The 16223-nt window shown below is 36.2% G+C and overlaps 2 protein-coding genes across 3 annotated transcripts in view; one reads left to right on the plus strand and one right to left on the minus strand.

The window, feature by feature from the left end:
• The window catches only part of LOC132273912 (abhydrolase domain-containing protein C22H12.03), a 60773-nt gene extending 53153 nt beyond the window's left edge, over window positions 1–7620 (plus strand). For both annotated transcript variants that reach the window (XM_059775017.1, XM_059775018.1), the window contains exons 12-13: window positions 5963–6134; window positions 7146–7620. In XM_059775017.1, coding sequence (XP_059631000.1) covers window positions 5963–6134; window positions 7146–7208 — 235 coding nt within the window. In that variant the 3' untranslated portion in view covers window positions 7209–7620. The remainder of the gene's footprint in view (window positions 1–5962; window positions 6135–7145) is intronic.
• Window positions 7621–10006: 2386 nt separating this feature from the next.
• On the minus strand, window positions 10007–14932 carry LOC132273913 (uncharacterized). The gene is made up of 3 exons (XM_059775019.1): window positions 14554–14932; window positions 11818–12040; window positions 10007–10859 (listed from the first exon to the last, which is right to left on the minus strand). The coding sequence occupies exons 1-3, from the start codon at window positions 14785–14787 to the stop codon at window positions 10444–10446; spliced, it is 873 nt and encodes a 290-aa protein (XP_059631002.1). The 5' UTR covers window positions 14788–14932; the 3' UTR covers window positions 10007–10443.
• Window positions 14933–16223: the final 1291 nt, after the last annotated feature.

The raw sequence follows: 16223 nt of genomic DNA on the forward strand, positions 1-16223 counted from the left end.
CGGAACACGATCGGCATAACCCTCTTGGAACCCCTGAGCATATCTGAGGGCTCCAACTCTAGAAAACCGAGCATGCAGAGCTAGCATACCACCGTTTACCCTACTGATGGTATCGAGTAAAGCGTTGCGCTCGTCCAAGGCCCTTTTCTCAAAGGCCATCCGAGCGGATTGCTCATCACTCAGAAGGCGTAGCAGTTCTTCCTTTTCAGCCTTAAGGGATTCCCGCTCGGTATGCCAGACACTCTTTTCGAGCTGCAATGCATTCCTCTCATCCTGAAGAGAGTCAGTCTCCTTCCTCAGCGAATCCCTCTCCTTTTCAATCTTACCAAGCTGAACCATCAACCCGGTCTTCTGAGCAGCCAAATCATCATTCTCCTTGTTCGCTGCATTAAGGCTGTCAGAAAGCGCACGGACCTTGGCATTCACATGCTCAACTTGTTTCTGCATAGCCATCATCCCGTACAGGGTCTGTAGAGATATACAGGACAACTGGTTAAGCCGAGCAGATGGTTAGAAGAAAATAAGTGTAAAGACTGTGTAAAGACTTATTGACTAAGGGACATAAGTTACCTCCATGGCGGATAAGGGAAATCGGCTGAACACTTCCCTCTGAGACAGACCTTTGGCTACCTCAATGTCCTTGGGAGTCCACATGCTCCTGTAGTAAGCCATTGCGATATGACCATCTTTGAACATGGTCTCGGTCGGTTTAACAGACGATCCGTCTGTTCAAATGAAGCGAGGGTTCCATGGCGCCGTTCCTGAAGCGGAGGCATGCCCAGAAGGGGTAGGGGGCCTAGTCTGAGGAGGTCTCGCTAGGGATATCACATTCGGCCCAGAGGGCCTAACCCTCTGAGACAAAGGAACATCATCGATGCTGAGGGCACTATCAAGTTGGTGCCTTTTTCCTCTTGCCTTTTCCCGTGCGGAAGCAGTAGTAGAACCAGGAGGATTGCTGACAGAAGGGGTAACGTTCGGACTGGCGGTAGCTGTGTTAGTGACCGGGTCAGCAGCCGTCACGGATGGATCGGTGGAAGGAGTGGTATCAGAAAGGGTAGCAGAGGAAGATGCTGAAGCTGGTGAAGAATTTGATGCAGGGGTGATAGCAAGTCTGGGGGCAGTTTTCTTCCTGCCGAAGGAAGGGATATGGAGTTGGCTTATTGTCTTGCCGAGGACTGAGATATCGAGGAGATTGTCTGAGGTGAGGAGGTCCGAGCAGGAGGGAACGTTGGTCAGAACGTACTGCTTCAGGTAGTTATCCTTATCCCTGCACACACCGTAGCTCAAATCATCACAAGGAATGCCTAAGGAATGGCACAAGAAAGTACAAAAACGAGGAATGCAAATCTCGCAAGGACAGTCACTCTTATGGTTTTTATATTTCTTGTAAAAAGAGACAGAGCACTCTCCAAAAGTGCTCGGGATAGGGAAATCCTCCGCAGCTGGAGAGAACCAGGCTCCCTTAACCCCAATTATATTTTTCCTCCAACCCTTCTCGGATTTGATTTTATCCGTGCAGATGGACCTCTTCTCAATGGGGAAAAAGTGGTAAAATGGTTCATCAGTTCTGATCTTGCTAACCTTGTAACAGAGGAGAAGATCTACGAGGTCCAGATCCAGACCTCTGTCACGAATCAGGAGTAGCATAACAGACAAGATCCTAAGGAAATTTGGGTTTACTTGCAAAGGGGAAAGATTTAGCTTGTTGAAAACATAGCAAAAGAAGGGATGCAAAGGAAACCTAAGGAGATTAAGATGGAGGAGTGAAAACAGGACCTCGCCGGGAAGAAAGCCAGCACCGGTTCTAATATTCACCTCTCGGGGGCAATTTCTAATTTCTACATCGTCAGGGAGGTGAAGTTTCATGCGAAGAACGTCTAGATCTACTGTCATGGTGAGAATGAATGAAGATTTCGAGGAGGAGAAAGAAGTCTTCCAAAAGAAAAATGCAAATGAAACCAACCTCAGAGAGTGAGAACGGCAAAAAGTACTGCAAGGCCACTGGAAGGAGGATCTTTTGCAAGAGATCGCCGGAGAGGATTCGAATAACAGAAAGTGAGATGGAGACGGTAAAGAGGATCGATGGAACATCTATGAAGCTTATAAAGACAAGGTGAGCCCAAGGGCGGAGGAGTCAGGAAAGCGATGAGTTTTTTTGAATCTCGAAACGCCGACCCCTAAATCTAACCGTCCATTCTCCCACTCGATCTTCTCGAGCCGTCAGGTTATCATTAGCAGCCTCTAATAATTACCTCCTAATCAATAAGGGGTAATTATGGAGGCAGTTGAGGATGCAGCAAGTGGCATAGGCCGGATATAGTTCGCTGGAACGGGATCGGGTCGAACAATTGAAGTAGGGCCCATGCCAAAGTACCCCGGAATGGGCCGAACCTGGAGAATCTACCGAGGAAGATCAAGCCCATTGAAAGATCAGGCCCAGAAGGAAGAAAACTTTTGAATATAGGCCCAATGTAATCCGTTAATAATAATAATTGTAAGGTGGATAAGAAGGGGAGAATGTTTTGGAAGAATTCTAGAGAGAGAGAGAGAAAGAAGAAACGAACTCTTGCATCTTCAATTAATAATTTAAAAAAAAAAACACTAATATGTTTAGGTTGGAATATATATATATATAACACTGATATGTTAGTATATATATATATATATCAGCATCTTTAGGACACGGACACGGCGAATTGTGGCATCTTTAGGTTAGTATATATATATATATATCAGCATCTTTAGGGTAGTACAAAACAAAAAATAGAACATATCAGCATTAAAAATTTTTTAAAAAAAAAATCCAGAAAAGTGTGTCCGAGCCGTGTCCGAGCTGTTTGAGCCGTGTCCGAAAATTAAAAAAAATTCCAGACACGTTTTTTGGCTTGTCCGACACGTGTCGGGGCGTGTCCGAGGCGTGTCCGTGTCCGTGTCCGACACGTGTCGGACACGGATTCTTCGCCCATTTTGGAGTGTCCGTGCTTCCTAGCAAACAGTCTAGTCTGAAAGTTAATGTAGGCAAGAGTGCGCTTGTCCTTGTAGGGGAGGTCCAGGATATTGCATCTCCTGTTGTGGTCCTTGGGTGTGGGGTTTGTTCTTTTCCTATTTCTTATATGGTTCTGCCTTTGGGTGCTTCATCGAGGAGGGTGGGCAATTGGGACCCTATTATCGAGCGGTTTGAGAGAAGACTGGTTAGATTGAAGAAGCAATATCTTTCTAAGGGTGAGAAAATCACCCTTATCTGGTTCTATCTTTCTAAGAGTACGTTATCGAGCCTTCCTACATACTTTCTCTCTCTATTTCAAATCCCTTCCTCTGTTGCTGGAAGGATTGAAAGAATTCAACGGAACTTCCTTTGGGGCATATGGGGAGAGGAGTTCAAGTATCATCTTGTTTGTTTGGAGCAAATATGTAGGTCTATTCATTTGGGTGGTTTGGGCATTAGGAGGTTGATCCCTTTCAATGTGGCTATCCTAGGTCAGTGGTTGTGAAGATTCGATGGTGATCGACATCGGCTATGGAGACGGGTTGTTTCGTGCCGTTTTGGGGAGGAGAGAGGCAGGTGGTCCTCTTGTGCGATCAGATCGGTTGGGGATGTGGGTGTTTGGAAGTTCATTCGAAAAGGTTGGGATGAATTTTTTAAACACATCAGTTTCAGAGCTGGGGATGGCAGGGACATTCGGTTCTGGTTCTGGGAGGACTTATGGTGTGGTGATCGTCCGCTATCCAGTTCTTTTCCCAGGCCTTTCAGGATTGCCGTTGATAGACTTGCCTTGGTTGTTGACTGTTATTGGCTTGATAGTGGTAGGGTTACGTGGGATGTTTGATTTTGGCGACAGTTCCAAGATTGGGAATTGGATGATGTTTGTGGACTTTTGGATCTATTGCATAGACAGGAGATGGATGGCAGAGGTCCTGACTCCATCTTTTGGGTGCTTTCTTCTCAAGGGAGGTTTGAGGTTTGTTTCTTGTTCTACTATCTTTCCGGCTTCTCTGGTTCTAATTTCCCTTAGAAGATGGTTTGGCACTCGAAGGCTCCTCTTAGAGTAGCCTTATTTGTCTGGAGTGCAATTTGGGGCAAGATTTTGAGGGTAGATAATCTGAGAAGGAGAAGACAGGTTATAGTCAGTCGGCGTTGCATGTGTAAGAGGGATGGGGTGGATCACCTCCTCTGCTTTGCCCTATGTCTCACAATTGTTGGACTCTTATTTTTGGTTTGTTCGGAATCCATTGGGTCATGCCTCAGTCTTCAAGCCTTAGTGGGAGGCCATGCTCGCGATTTTTGGAGGGCGGCCCCCTGTTGTGTTTGGTAGTGCATTTGGAAAGAGCGGAATAGAAGATCTTTTGATGGGGAGGAATCTTCCATTGGGGCTTTTAAATTTCTTATTATTAGTTCTCTTTTTAGTTGGGTGATGGGGAGAAATTGTAAATCTATAGGGGAGATTGTTGATTTTTGGGGCTCCTTGGGTCCTTATGACCTCTTCTTTGGCTTCAGCCCATGTATAGCTTCTGGGATGCATTCCCCTTTTGAACGAGTTATAATATATTCTTACTTACAAAAATAATAATAAAAAAAATTAAATTAAATTAAAAAATTAAAAAAAAAAGTTTGGGAGAACCCACCCCAAACCCGCACCATTGCCTTCACTAGATATAGACCTACAGGGGAGTGAAGAGGTCTTATAGATATCATATTTCACCTAAATAACTTTTTAAATTCTCGTTGATCCTTATTTGAAATTCTTTTATTTAGTTGTGATGATTGATATTTGAATTATAGTTTCTACCAGTCAATTTTCAATTCCTCATCAATCATACTCACAATCAGCATCAATAGAAAGTAAATTAGAGAATAGCAGAGACAGTGGAAAATCCAAACCTGAAAAACCACTGGGCTTAGCCCAGGCAGTTGAAATTCACTAAATGAGAAAGATATTATAACCAGGTTAACAGTTCCCACACCCGAAACCTCTAGTTACCTCTTGATAAATATACGGTGGTGCCAAACTTTTCTCAGAAAGACTCTACGCTGTTTGTTACTCTAGTCAACAAACTTCGATCCTTTGGAATTCATTTCTCTAGTGATTGCTTGCCCTTACTGCTATGATAATTGATCAGTTGAATTGGATTGGATTGCTGAATTTCTGCTTGATCAACACTGAAATCACTTGTTATCTTTTCTAAGAAAACCCTAGATTGAGTAAACTCTAGAATTCTCCTTCTCATGTAAAATTGGTAGCTCATACGTTTTAGTAAGTAGAACTCATTTAAAATTGTGTTTTGAGAGAGTTACCAAAATACATGTCTGTCAGGTTATAAATATTGGACTATAACCTCGATCGATCGACCCATTGATTGAGGCATACTGGTTTTTAAAAGCAACTTGCAAAATCTCGATCAATTGAGCATTAGATTGATGGCTACTGGAAGATGTTCGATCGATCATCGCACTGTTGTTTAGTTCAAAATTCAATTTTAAAAAGTGTGATTTTTGAAAAATGTGTTAAAACATTAATTTTGATAAAGCCATTTTTCAAAACACAATTAAAACAAAATTTGAGTCTTCCCAAAGGTCAATTTAGGACTCTCGTAGGTCAATTTATCTATGCCTTGGATATGTGATTGTGGATGCGGATTTTACGCCGTGTTTCGAACTGTTGTGTATTGTCTTCAATAGATTTACTCAAACAAGATACTTTGACACGTTGCAACACAAGTTGTGAGTCGGAATTTGCCAAGTTTTACATGAAAACGTTTTACATTTTTGCATTGAAACAAACGGAGCCTTAGAGTAATAAAAGGCATAATACTTTTTCGCTAGGCCAAGCCTCCCTTTATCCCCATGTTGCTTGCAGGGCTTGATCCCTGCCCAACCCTATGGGGATAGCAAGAGGTAATACCTAGACTAACTTTGCTTAAGTAACTCCAATGACCTTATTTAGTGCTTCCTGATTACATGCAGGAAAATTGTGGATGATGTGCCTCGAGGAGTTCATGTGAACTTTTTGAAAGCAGAAAGGAGCTTGCACAGGTGGGCCCTCGAAGATCTCCAGAGGATTCATGCTGCCGAGGAGCTAGCTTCTGAAGAGGGAGGTGGAGTTGATATGCATGTCCTTGAAGATGCTGGCCATTGGGTATGTTGCTGTGTTTTCCTCTACTGCCCTGCTCCGTGTTAGGAAGATTATATTGCTGCAATACATGATACTTTTGTATTATTTGCTTAGCTTGAAGCATGGGTTATCTTGTTAAGACAGCTGCGGTTAATGTGTCCCCTAACTACCCCTTGGGAAACATGCTATGTTAAATAAATACCTCAACAAATTAGTTGTGCTTAAATCCATTTTCATAGGCTAAAGGGCTCATGAGATTCCTAGCCCTTATATAGAAGTAATCTCAGCCGTTGCATGCAGCATTCACAATGCTGCTTTATATAAACCTTAATAGTACGACACTTTATAGCTTGAATAAGTTCCGGTATTGTAGCTTGCAACAGAGAGTTGCAACCAACTTGAAATTCTTTCTGGTCCAGATATCAAGAGTATGAATACATAATGAGACTTAAAAACACGGCGTCTATTAATTTAAGAACCATTGCAGACGCGTCATTTATTTATTTTTGGATAAGAAAGGCTACATTACTACAGTCATTTCTTATTGGATTTTCTCATATTTTCTTACATTTACCATATCCATATTAATAGTTTCATTCTTATTATACTCTTGTTTGCACATGTTTCTCGATTGTCTCAAAATTTTGTCTGGTCAACAATACTTGACATTTTCAGTTGTATTTTTAAATTTTCTCTTCATCTATTCAATAAGCACACAACACTCCTGATTACTTTCTGTTTCTTGCATCTTGCTCAAATTAGTGGTCTCTTTGGGTGACTCATAGTCATGAATTTTACAATTTCCCCGTTAATAACCGGTATTAAGTAGTTTGGCCCTGCATGTTTTGTCTTTAGTCTGGCTCCTTTTTAACTTCTCTCTCTCTTTCTCTTCCTTTTTTTTTTTTTTTTTTTTTTTACCCTAATATTAGGAATTAGAGAAACCGCCATGCTTGTTCCACATTCTAGTAAGGATTAAACAATTTCATTTCCATACATCGTTTGATACTGCTCGTGTCTATCACAATCTCTTGATAGGTACATGCTGATAACCCAGATGGCCTCTTCAAGATTCTTTCCTTCTCCTTCCAAGGATTCTAGAAGTGGAAACTTTTTTCATGGTCGTTCAGCTTAGAGAGTTATCAGAAGGTGGTTCTTCATATCAGTTTTGGCTCTTCTCTCGAAATTATCAGAAGGTTCTTCACATTTGTTTGTATCACTATGTGTGAGTATCATTTCCACCCATTTTCTCATTTGTTCCCCACAATTACTTTTGTTGCTCGGTTTGGGAAGCAATTTAAAGGTACGGGGATTCAGACATATTGGATAGTTAATCTCCTAGCCGGTATTTTCTACCGTGGTGAGTTACAAGTTTGGAAATGTTGGACAGATTAGATATTCAATGTAAGTGCTGGATGGACATTGCTGGTGTAGGGAACATACAGATCACGAAACAGGAGCTACTGTAACAAATCGTGGAAATATTTTACTGTTCTCTTGTTTTGTAGTTCAATTTTACGTATAAATATTGCACAGCCTTGAAGAGACACACAAAAATTCTCATTGAGACGCCACTTTGAATTCTCTTGGAATATAAATTTCAACTTCCCATTGTTAATTACCGACAAAAAAAAAATAAATAAACTCCCCATTGTTGTAACTGGGCTCAAGTTTTTTGCAATGAGATGGCTTTTCACAGTGTTTTTTTTTTTATAATCTTTTTGGGCACACTCTTTCGGGGAGTTGGACGTTGTACCAACTTAGGCCACGTTCAAAGAGAGCCAAGCATTTGTCTGTTTTACCTTACCTCCGTTATTCAAACAGACGAGACATCAGTGGTGCTTGATCCAGTGGTGCTTGATCTTACTTAGACGCTGCTTGCCATGGTCGCTTGGCTTGTTTCGCCAATCAATTTCAAGCTTAATACAAAGTTGAGATCAAGATTGATAAAAAGAAATTGGTTATGAATATAAACTAGTTATAATTAACTACTATTATGCTCACAAATTTTAAAGACTCTGTTTACAAAACTTGTTCAAGGACGTGTTTGCAAGTTAACACGTGGAGTCGTGAGTTGTTTTGAATAACAGACCATGCTGGTTTGAATGGTCACTTAAAAACAGTGTTTGAGCTTGGCTTTGAATAACAGACCATGCTGGTTTGAATAGTCACTTAAAAACAGTGTTTGAGTTTGGCTTGTTTATTTGCTCGTTTATTTAAAAACAAATATGAGGTCAACTTTTTGTTGGATCGGGTCCGAGTTTTTAATTCAGTTGCAAATTTAGATTTTAATCAATTCATAGTATTTCTATATTTCCAGGTTGAGATGTATACTATATTTTCGTGTGAACATTACTATAAAGCACAAGCAATAGAGGCCTAACTCCTAAGACAATCAAATGCAATTCAATCCACGATATAATGCGGTCTATGAAATTCATTTCATGAAATAATACGATCTATGAACAACATTATTGTGGTGTATGTCCAATACCACCACCACACGAAACAGAGGGGCAAGTTAGTCATTTCAATATATATAGACATTTGAACCCTGAAATCACTTTAGGAAACTTTGTACGACGTCCACAAAATTTGTGGGTCGATGAAGAGATGGTTTTGTGGTTGGGAACAGAAGTAATAGGAAAGTGATTGGAAGCAGCTTTTCTCAATTAAGGCATGCAATGTAAATCTGCCTTACCAATATATGAAATTTTATGATTGAATTAAAAGTGAAATGAAAGGAGAGAATATTAAGTTTTCTGCATGCAATTTTTTTTTTTTTTTTTTTTTTTTTTTTTCATAGTTTTCTGCATGTATTTGGTTTGGTGGAAAAAAATTCATGAAAATTTAATTTGGATAGCAGGAAAAGAAAATAACAATAATAATAATAATAATAATTTACTTACCAAAATTACCCTCATAATTTCAAATATTAAAAAATAAATTAATGTTGTGTTAGATAAATCCTCTTTATAGCCAATTATTTATATCAATTTTAAGCAAATAAATAGTAAAATGATGGATTATTAATAATTATTATTATTATTTGTATTCATATTTAAATTAAAACAAACTAAGGAGGAGATTTTAGTTACCAAATGCTTTTTATTTTGTATTTTCAATAACAATTATTTATATTCATATGTAGAATGTAGCTCATTTTTCGTAACATACTCATGTTTTTATTGAAATATTAAATATATATTTTTTAAAACTAAATGGCAACACTCAAGAATAAAAATTGTCATGCAAAAATAACATTTTTTTATGGTTCATGCATAATAATTTTATGACTCATGCATAATTTATTAGTGCCCTTTCATATTTTATGAATATGAACCAACTTCTATACAAATTTTTCTTTACAAATATCACATATGCTTCATATGTAAAACTCTATCCAGTTTCAAGCTATATAGATAGTAAAAAAAATAAATATTATATTGAGATTGTTATGTCATATAGATAATATGATAATTCCACTTCATCTCTTCTCATATTTCTACTGAGATATTGGTAGAAATTAAAAGTAATATCATGTAAAGTAAATTTCAGTATTTAATTATTATGATATAGGGTAGAAGAAATGATTTGAAAATATGAACGTAATACTCTATATATGTTGTGTGAATATGGGAAAGAATAACAAAAGGAAATGGAGAAAAATTCAAAAGTAAATTTTAGTACTTAATTTCATTCCACATTGTTTTGAGCCCCATGCTCGAATTTATTTATAAGTCTCTATTGTATATGTGCAAATTTTTTTTTAATTAGTATTCACACACACATGCTTCCACCGAAATTCGAACCTTTTATCTCTTTTTAAAAAATAAGAGTATGATACCGCAAAGTCACTGGCTCGTCAATTAATTGGTTTTTTAATTTGACAATTATAATAATTCTAAATTGAGAATTGTGAAGATTATAATAATAAGTTCGTACTCTACACCTTCATATAAAAATACAAAACGCACTCCATGAGCATTATGCATACTCTACCACCATTCAAAGGTCTCCTATTATAGCTCCAATAATTGTTATCAGCCACAAGCCAACACCAACATTCTAACGAAAATGGGCAGTTGCATCTATCCGAGAGTTTAAAGTGATTAACGAGTGAATTGGTACTTCATTATCCTAAAAATAAAAATAAAGCTCTGCAGTACTATAGGGTCGACCTATCGTTCCTGCCTCTGCCATCGTCATTTAATGACACTCCCACAAGCAATATTAGGGTACTCGCTCAAACATTGGTAGTACTATATAGGTACATTAGCCCAAAAGGAGAGTAGCAAAATTTTGTACCAAGATTTGTAGCATTTTCATGACTATTTTAGGCGACTTCAACGGCAGTAGAAAACTGAAAGAAGGATCTGACAGTAGTAGGTACATGAACTTGCCTTGCTGAGGAGGTCATTGGAAGTTCATTCGAAGACTGTTCATGAGACAATAATCTCTTGTTAGAAGCTGACCATTTCATCTGCATGAAGCTCCTCTTTCTCCATGGACCCATGTGAATGTCCTTCTCTGCTGCTGATCTCTTGGCTGCATCGCAGACTACGCGAACAATGGCGTCCAGGTGCTCGGGTTTGCCAATGAATATCTCCGGCAACTGGTCGATTAATCTGTGGTACTCATCACATGCTATTGCCATCTTGAATTGATCTTTGAATTCCAATTCAATCAACATAGGACCTTGTTTTTTTCTCCCTTGTGTGCTTGCAATCACTTCAATATACTCATGTGTCCCTGGAAAGATGAAGTCTATACAATTTTAGATATCAGCAAGAAAAATAATTATAATAGCAACGAGTCCAATTACTGCAAAATTTTCTTAAAATTTAGTTCTGTTAATGGAGGTTTTGGCCGTGAATGATCTGCAGGATGGTTGAAATAGCATTAGGAATTTAGGGTCATTACTTGATGCAGTGGTAAAAGTTTGGATGCTCGTGATAGCAGTCAACTCAACAAAGTCTTTTTCTAACTATTCGGCATATACAATTGTCACTATATAAATCTTAAATCATATTGTATAGAAAATTTTAAAACGTTGTGACTCCTTATTGTTAGGTGTGTCTCACAAAGGTGGTGAAGGGCCCCACCTGATAAGAGATCCACCACTATGTGAGACACTCGACTAGTTTAGTGTCGCAATGTTTATTATTACTCTAAACGTATTATTATTTTTTTCTCGATAGTTGTTACTTTTAACTCTCTTGGCACATGTTAGTTTTGGATATGAAAGATGTTATGCATGAAAATAATGCATAAATTAGGTTTAAAAAAAAAAAAAAAAAACATTGCGATACCTGACTGTCAGGTGTCTCACAGAGATAGTAGAGAGGACCACATCTAGCTGGTCAGAGATCCACTACTATGTGAGACATTCGACTAGTCAGGTGTCGCAATGTCTATCATTATTCTAAGTAACATGATATCACATCTTTTTTTAACTCCCTCGGCACATTTTAGTTTTAACTATGAAAGAAATGTATGAAAATTATACAAAAATTAGATTTATACACAGTTCAACCCTCCCATCCTCCCATACCACTCAATTGATCATTTACAGAGACAAAAGTAGGTAATGTTCAATTTAGTTTTCTTTTCTTTTTTAACTTGTCTTCAGTACTGATATATAAGATTTTAACTTGCAAAAATGATCTTATATATAGTATCACAGACACACACAATAGGGAAATTTTACCTCCAGGAAGTTTTTGAGAGTGCTTCCATTTGGAAGTAAAAAGAGTGGCATTGAATCTTTTGTTGCACAGCAGATGAACAACTCTTCGGCGCAGACACTTAGCACAACCATGGGAGTGTAGCTTGGGACATTCACAGAAATCAATCTCTCTTACCATCTCTATGATTCTGATAAGCTCTTGCCTCAACTTTGAACCAGTTGAGCTATAATGCTCCAGGATTTCCTGAAAATAAATGAACCCCGACTTTAGCGCCAAAATAAAAAATAATAAATCAAAGCTCGTCTGTTCAAACCCATCATATCTTGATTCTACAATTAAAGTCATTTTCATTTTTTTTCTTCATTAGGAATAATTGAGCCTAAACAATGAAAACGTTTAATTTTGGTCATCAACTTTCACTGCAGCCCTATTTTTATTTTTAGATTAACTAAAACTTCACTACATATATTCAATTTTGTTACTGGTTATCATTTCTATTCTTTTTAAAAAAATAATAATAATAATTAGAGCTTACTCCAAATTTCCAATTTAGCATTTACTCTTTCTATAGTTTCAACCGTTAAAACAATATATCATCAACAAACAAAATATATATATATATATATATATATATATATATCATGAAATTTCATCCTAGATGTGCTTTGACAATTCATTAATAACTAAAGAAAAAGATAAATTGAAAAAATATATAATTTTTCCTTATTTTAAAAGAATTTATAATTAATTAATCTTTAAGGAACCAACTTTTGAAATATACTAAAAGATTAGGGTTGTAAAAAGTAGATTCATTGAAGCTGGAAAAAAAATCAAAGTATGGAGTGAGGCATTACAACCACGCATTTATAGAGCACCTAGAGTCCACAATTTTTGTGGGCACCAACATTACTTTCAAAAACAACGTCTCAAAAGGATGAAAATGACAGTGCCAGATACTTAGAGGAGGAAAATGAGAGTGCCACTCATTTGATTCACAAATAATATCAGATTTTTTAATTAAATAAAAATGAAGAAGAAATTTACCATAGAAGGTACAGAAATAATTAACTTACTTCTCCAAATAAAAATAAAAACAAAACTAAATTTATACATTTAAATATTAGCGTGATAGGCTCGCCGTATTTGTTGAGGTGAGCCGAATCATCATTCCAAGTCCCACTACAATACATCCAATAATAAATGATTAAAGAAATCATTTAAACTACATTACGTGTTACCTAACTCCTCTTGTTTTAGAAGTCATGACACTACCTAATCACATTGCTACAAATTTGGCCAAATATAAGTCACAAGGATACTTACAAAAGAGTATATATTTGCTATGCATTTTATCAAGTTTATGAAAACTTACAAAAGAATATATATTAATATATTATTATTATTATTTTTTTTTTTTTTCAAATCCAAACTTTTCCCCTCCTACTGAAATCTATATATGGAAATCGATCCTTAATCTCTCTACCATTTAAAAATGTCTTACCATAGAGAAATTAATTATTCTCTAACCTTCATCTGTAGAACATTTAATGATTTTAATATATAGCTCTCTTCCCTCTCTATATATACACTCACAAATATACAAAGACACATACATATATATTTATATAATTAAGCAAAGGTACTTCATTCACCTGTTAAATGCTTTACAATTTATTAAAAGAAAAAAAAAAAAAAAATTTAGTGACCAAACATAAACAAATTTGTTTTGAAGTGCGCCAATTTTTAAGGGACAAAAAAAAAAATTAATGACATTTTATAAGACTAAATAATAGAACTAAGAATTAAGCTAGAAGAATGAAAAGGATGAATACCTACTACAAATGATTATCTCTTAACTTTGTTCAAAATATTTTGGTGGATAGTTCCTTTCCATTTCAAATATATATATAAAAATGATCTCTTGCTCAGGTGACTGCGTGAGAAAATAATTTAGGATTTATTTCTATGTAGAAAAATCCACTATCTATCACCATGTTTTGAATGCACACTTAGAACATAATGTCACACAATTTAATCTATTATTAGTAAGTAGGTTATATTATAATAAACATTTTGAGATCACCCCTCTTTCTCTCTCTCACTATATATATATATATGACACTAAAAATGAGTTAGACAATTAGTTGGACAACTAAAATTTAGCAGATATGTGGACTAGTACTTGTGAACCAAAATATATGTTGATGCTGTAAATTATGGTAATAAGAACAACATATATGTGTGTGTGTTTGTGAGATATTTAGCACAGAGACAATGACTAGAGACCATAACTTACGCTTACATTTACTATATCTGAAGAGTATGTACTACTCTGTCTTCTTAGCAAATTCAACATCAAACAAAAACAATTTCATATTTATTGTCAAAAACAACCCACAATCAAAAACCAAATCCATGTTTTGCAACCCAAACAATCCAAAACACACACGTGTGTGTAGAGATGGATAGCCTTTTCTTTTGAGGGAAAAAAAAAAAAAAAAATTCTGGTTATATTACCCAGAAATTCAAGTAATCAATTAAAACTGCAAAAAGGGTTCCAATTTTTTTTACTATTTTTTATTTTTTTTTTTTTTTTAAAAATGGCAGTCTCTTTGTTGTATTTTTCCTTTTTCACAAACTTGAAAAGGTTTCTGTAATTAATACAAATGATGAAGCTAGCTGATATATGGATATATAAATAAAAACAAACACATACAGAAATTTATATATATATATATGTGTGTGTGTGTGTGTACCTGGAGCAGTGATTCTTGTGAGTCCCAGTATTGGGTCCTTTCCTCTGGATCATGGGATGATTCGGGGCTATCATCAGATTCAATATCATCAAAATAGATGGATGATGCATCGGAGGAGTGATGATGATGATGGTGATGATCAAGAAAATCTTCTTCCCCAAAAAACCCTGAAATGTTATTTTCATGGTGAATATGATCATCATCTTCAAGAGAAACAAGAGTATTACCACCCATCTTTTACCTGCTTCTTACTTTAAAATTTCTAATGGATATAAAGAGGACAGAGAAAAACAAAAAAAAAAAAAAGCATACAGACGATGAGAAATGAAGACACAGAGAACTTTGAGGAAGAAACGGGGACCTGCGATAACAAATGTCCTTCAACAGCCTAGCATATATAATTTTGCCACGTCAGCATTCATTTTATTTTCTTAAAAAAACGTCAGCTTCACTAGAAAAAATAAATAATATATATATATATATATAGGAGTATATCTTATCTGTGGTTGCCGAATCAGCTTAATTTCATGGATTCTTATCCTAGATTCAAATTAATTGGGAATGTAATGTGAATGTAAGCTTCTGGGTCTGCGATTGTTGTAGCCCAAATCAACTTTGTGTCTTGGTTGTTTTATGTAGAGCGGAGATAATCTTGCATATGGGTGACTGTTAACACCATTAAATAATTTTAAGTATTTTCATCGTTTGTATCCAAACAGACCCAATTCCCAATTGCACTCAATTCCTAGGGATGTCAACCGGGACGAGTTCAAGATGCCCAAAATAAATATTTTTTTTATAAAAAAAATAATAAAAAAAAATAATAAAAAAAAAATTCAAACTTGAACAAATTTAAGATAAATTTTATAAAAGATATTTAAAGGAATCAATTTTTTAACTATCATAATAACAAAAAAGTTCTTAAAATTAAAAATTAGCATAAGAAATTGAGAAAAATGAAGAATTATAGATAATAAAAGAATATTTTTTATATATATTTTTTATTTTATTTTAGTATTATTTTTTTTTTTACAAGGCAAGAAAACAATGCAACACAACAAACTACAGAGAAAACTGAGGGCAATCCATACCTACCAACTGCAACAAATGCACCAGAAGCTCTTGAATAACTTGATCCACTGGGAGAAAAGACATTGAAAGCTTAGCTGCTTCATGAGCCAAACGATTCCCTTCCCTTCTAACGAATGATAATTTCATTTTCGGAAAGCATTGGAAGACAGACTTAATATAAAAAACAATGGATGAAATATCAAAAGGACAAGTCTGCCTACCATTAACCACATCACACACAACACGGGAATCACTTTCAAACCATAATCGGTGAAAGTTCAATCGTTGAGCCCACTCCACTGCAGCCCACAACACCCAAGCCTTCGCCATAAGCGGTGTTGCCGCGGGGAACTGCTTAAGAATCACCAACTTTTAAATTGATCCATCGTTGTCTCTAAAAATGACTCCACCTCCTGCCAAACCTTTGGAAGCCAAAAAAGAGGCGTCAACATTACATTTTACCATGTTTGTTGGAGGATGAATCCATACATCATTTTCCAAAACCACCCCATTCATCAATGCTACATCAATAATCTCTGGATTATTAACATTAGCATCCATATACTCCCAATATTCAGCCATTGCCTTCTGAACCACAT

The sequence above is a fragment of the Cornus florida genome, unplaced genomic scaffold, assembly GCF_030987335.1.
Source record: "Cornus florida cultivar Cherokee Brave unplaced genomic scaffold, ASM3098733v1 CherokeeBrave_3.0.0_Hap2_Chr09, whole genome shotgun sequence".
Classification (NCBI taxonomy): Eukaryota; Viridiplantae; Streptophyta; class Magnoliopsida; order Cornales; family Cornaceae; genus Cornus; species Cornus florida.

Coding starts and splice junctions, on each gene's coding strand:
- LOC132273913 (XM_059775019.1), bottom strand. CDS start 14,787: ATGGGTGGTAATACTCTTGTTTCTCTTGAAGATGATGATCATATTCAC. Junction 12,041..14,553: donor CACAAGAATCACTGCTCCAG/GTACACACACAC, acceptor ATTTATTTTCAG/GAAATCCTGGAGCATTATAG. Junction 10,860..11,817: donor CTCTCAAAAACTTCCTGGAG/GTAAAATTTCCC, acceptor TCATCTTTCCAG/GGACACATGAGTATATTGAA.